The sequence below is a fragment of the Nicotiana tomentosiformis genome, chromosome 10 (genome assembly GCF_000390325.3).
Source record: "Nicotiana tomentosiformis chromosome 10, ASM39032v3, whole genome shotgun sequence".
Classification (NCBI taxonomy): Eukaryota; Viridiplantae; Streptophyta; class Magnoliopsida; order Solanales; family Solanaceae; genus Nicotiana; species Nicotiana tomentosiformis.
Genome location: NC_090821.1, coordinates 46,359,697 through 46,362,850, shown reverse-complemented (window position 1 = coordinate 46,362,850; position 3,154 = coordinate 46,359,697). Strand labels below are relative to the sequence as shown.

The 3,154-nt window shown below is 38.7% G+C and overlaps 1 protein-coding gene across 1 annotated transcript; it reads left to right on the top strand.

Moving 5' to 3' along the window:
- The first annotated feature begins 1,532 nt into the window (after positions 1-1,532).
- On the top strand, positions 1,533-2,399 carry LOC104092572 (uncharacterized). The gene is made up of 2 exons (XM_009598197.2): positions 1,533-2,081; positions 2,136-2,399. The coding sequence occupies exons 1-2, from the start codon at positions 1,533-1,535 to the stop codon at positions 2,397-2,399; spliced, it is 813 nt and encodes a 270-aa protein (XP_009596492.2).
- Positions 2,400-3,154: the final 755 nt, after the last annotated feature.

The following is a 3,154-nucleotide window of genomic DNA, read 5'->3' as shown; positions in this document are numbered from 1 at the left end:
GGATCACAGGTTCCCAAACTAGCCCAGACATCAATTATAATGAGCAAATTACAACCAGCTACATTAATGACACTGGAGTTTGTTCAAGAAGGAATTCATAATATTGCTGATAGTAATGCTATCTGGAATGGAGGAAAGGCGATTGTCCAGGAGCTACCTAATGAGACAGGGAATCCTAATGGAATAGCTGCTCCTCAGGCAGTTCACGATTCAGTTCAGTTGAAAGGTAACACCAAAAATACCTTAACAGCAGCTGAACTTGAATCTTCTGGGATTCTTGGTTCCAATGCAAAATAGGAAAACAATAAGAAAGATCAACATCAAAGGCAGCAAACATTAGAATTAGGTGAAAACATACTTTCCAAAAAATAGATTGATACAACAGTTGCTCATGTTAATCAGAAGGATCAGTAGGTCAGAATTACTGACAATCACAATGCTATTAAAGATACTGGGACAAAAGGTACAACAATAGAGGAGAACATAATAGACTGGGTTCAAAGAAGTTTTGGCAAACACAAAGAAGTCATGAATGTTACTCTAAACCAATCATGACATGACATACCATCGCAGACTTTTGTGTCATCGCCTAATTCCACCACAACTGCTACACAAATCTAGAGTGATTAAATCCAGGAGATTGATTACAATTCAGAACCAAAACAGGCTATAGCAATTGAAGCTCAAACAAACAATACAGTGCTAGAGCAAGCACACAGAAAACCTCACACAAATGAAGTACTCAATAGTGATATAGGGCAGCTTAATTCTAACACTGCAGGAACTCTGGTTGGTACAGTGCTAAAGCAAGCACACAGAAAACCTCACACAAATGAAGTACGCAATAGTGATATAGGGCAGCTTAGTTTTAATACTGCAGGAACTCTGGTTGGAGTTACAATTATGGAGCAAGGTGTTGATATTGACATAGAGACTTCAACAAATACAGTGAGGTCACAAACTGTTGCTGGTCAGGAAAATAGCATGGCGATTGATCACATGGGACTTGCAATAGTTAATGTGGAACTAGCAGCAACTAGTATTGGTCCCATTGCTTGTGCGTCAACAACTGGATCCCTAATCCAGATACAACTCAATGTCCCTTTAATATCTCCAAATCAGGTACTACATGACATCATTACCCATAAAGAGCTTCCACCGGAGGTTCAACATGCCTTAGTAGAAAAATAACAACTAGAAGATGAAGGTGATGATGAATCTACTGCTGGAAACTTCAAGGCTATTGCACGAGACGGAGATTTGTCACCTAGGATCACATCGAGAAATGGAAAGAAGGGCAAGAAACAAGCACATGCTAAAGAAACTCAACCACCAAAAAGAATCTTGCCTAATAGGGCAGCCTCACAAACTAAATGATGATAAAGTCTCTCATTTGGAACATAAGGTCTGTTAACACACAGCAGGCCTTTCAGAGAGTGATATATGCAGAGACAACATAGATTTTCAATTATAGCCTTATGGAACCTTTCTAGAACTGTAGGCACATTTAAACCTACAAAAGGAAACTTGGAATGGAAACTGTTATGTCGAACATCAATAGAACAATTTGGATATTCATTGAAACTGGTGTGGAATGGGAATTGATTATGGACACTGAGCAGCAGGTTACTATTAAAGTATTTCATCAGGAAATATCAAGACATATCATCATGACTTTTGTGAACGCCAAATGTTCTTCACTTGAAAGGCTAGAACTGTGGGACTACTTATATTACTTGGCCAGTGATATGGATATGCCTTGGCTCGTCGGCAGTGATTTCAATGTGATCTTATATGAACATGAAAAGATAGGAAGACTACCAGTGCACCCGCCTGAATATGAAGACTTTGCCTTCTGTATAAACTCTTATGGTTTGTTTGACCTTGATTACAAGGCCAACCCTTTCACTTGGTGGAATGGTAGTCCAAATGAACAATGCATCTTCAAACGACTTGATAGGATCTTTGTCAATCTACCTTTCCAGAATATCTTCCCAAATGTAGAAGTAGAACACCTGATACAGACAGGATCTGATCATGCACCTTTGCTGATGAGCTGTGGGCAGGAATCTATGCAGTTTGTTAAACCTTTTAAGTTCCTCAATTTATGGACAAAGCATGACACTTTCAAATAGGTAGACAAACAAAACTGGTTGGCAGATTTTATTGGGGATCCTTTCTTGATGTTCAAACAGAAATTGAAGAGAGTGAAAATTGCCCTTTCACACTGGAGTAAAGTTACTTTTGGAGATATCTTCAAGAAAGTAGATATTAGGGAGGATATTGTCAGAGTAAAGGAGATACTATTTGAGGACGAACCAACTATAGCAAATAGAATTGTACTTCAACAAGCACAAGCAGAATTGAAAGAATACCTGAGCATTGAAGAACAATACTAGAAGCAAAAGGCAGGAATGAACTGGTTTGCTGAAGGTGATAGAAACACAAGATTCTTTCACAACTACGCAAATGGCAAGAGGCAGAAATTGAACCTCAAAAGGATACAGGGCACAGATGGGTATTGGCTTGAAAGACAGGAACTTATGGCAAATGTTGCGGTGGAGTTCTTCAGCAACCAGTTTACACAAACATGGAATACCACTAACGATAAAATGCTTAACAATGTACCTACTATGGTGACACTTGAATATAATTTGGAGTTATGTAAATATCCTACAATCGATGAAGTGAAGGATGCGATTTTTGCTCTATCTAGGGATAGTGCAAGTAGACCAGATGGTTTCACTGGCTTGTTCTACCAAACATGCTGGGACATTGTGGGGGAAGATATCTACATGCTGCTTCAAGAGTTCTATGGTGGAGAACCACTCCCAAAATCCATAAAACACACTAATCTTGTTCTACTGCCTAAGAAAACTCAATTTCAAACATTCTCAGACTTATGACCAATAAGTCTAAGCAATTTCATCAACAAGGTAATATCAAGGGTATTACATGACAGAATGGAGAAGATACTTCCCTCGTTGATTTTGCCCAACCAATCTGGCTTTGTTAAAGGTAGGAGTATTTTTGAAAATATTTTGCTTACACAAGAAATAATCACCGACATAGGGTTGAGAGGGAAACCGACCAATGTCATAATCAATCTTGATAAGGCGAAGGCTTACGACAGGGTTTCTTGGAAATATCTTCT

What these genes read in the sequence shown, in the direction of transcription:
- LOC104092572 (XM_009598197.2), top strand. Translation starts at nt 1,533, where the DNA reads ATGGAAACTGTTATGTCGAACATCAATAGAACAATTTGGATATTCATT. An exon ending in GGCAGGAATCTATGCAGTTT is followed by an intron (nt 2,082 to 2,135) that starts GTTAAACCTTTT and finishes ACTTTCAAATAG; the next exon opens with GTAGACAAACAAAACTGGTT.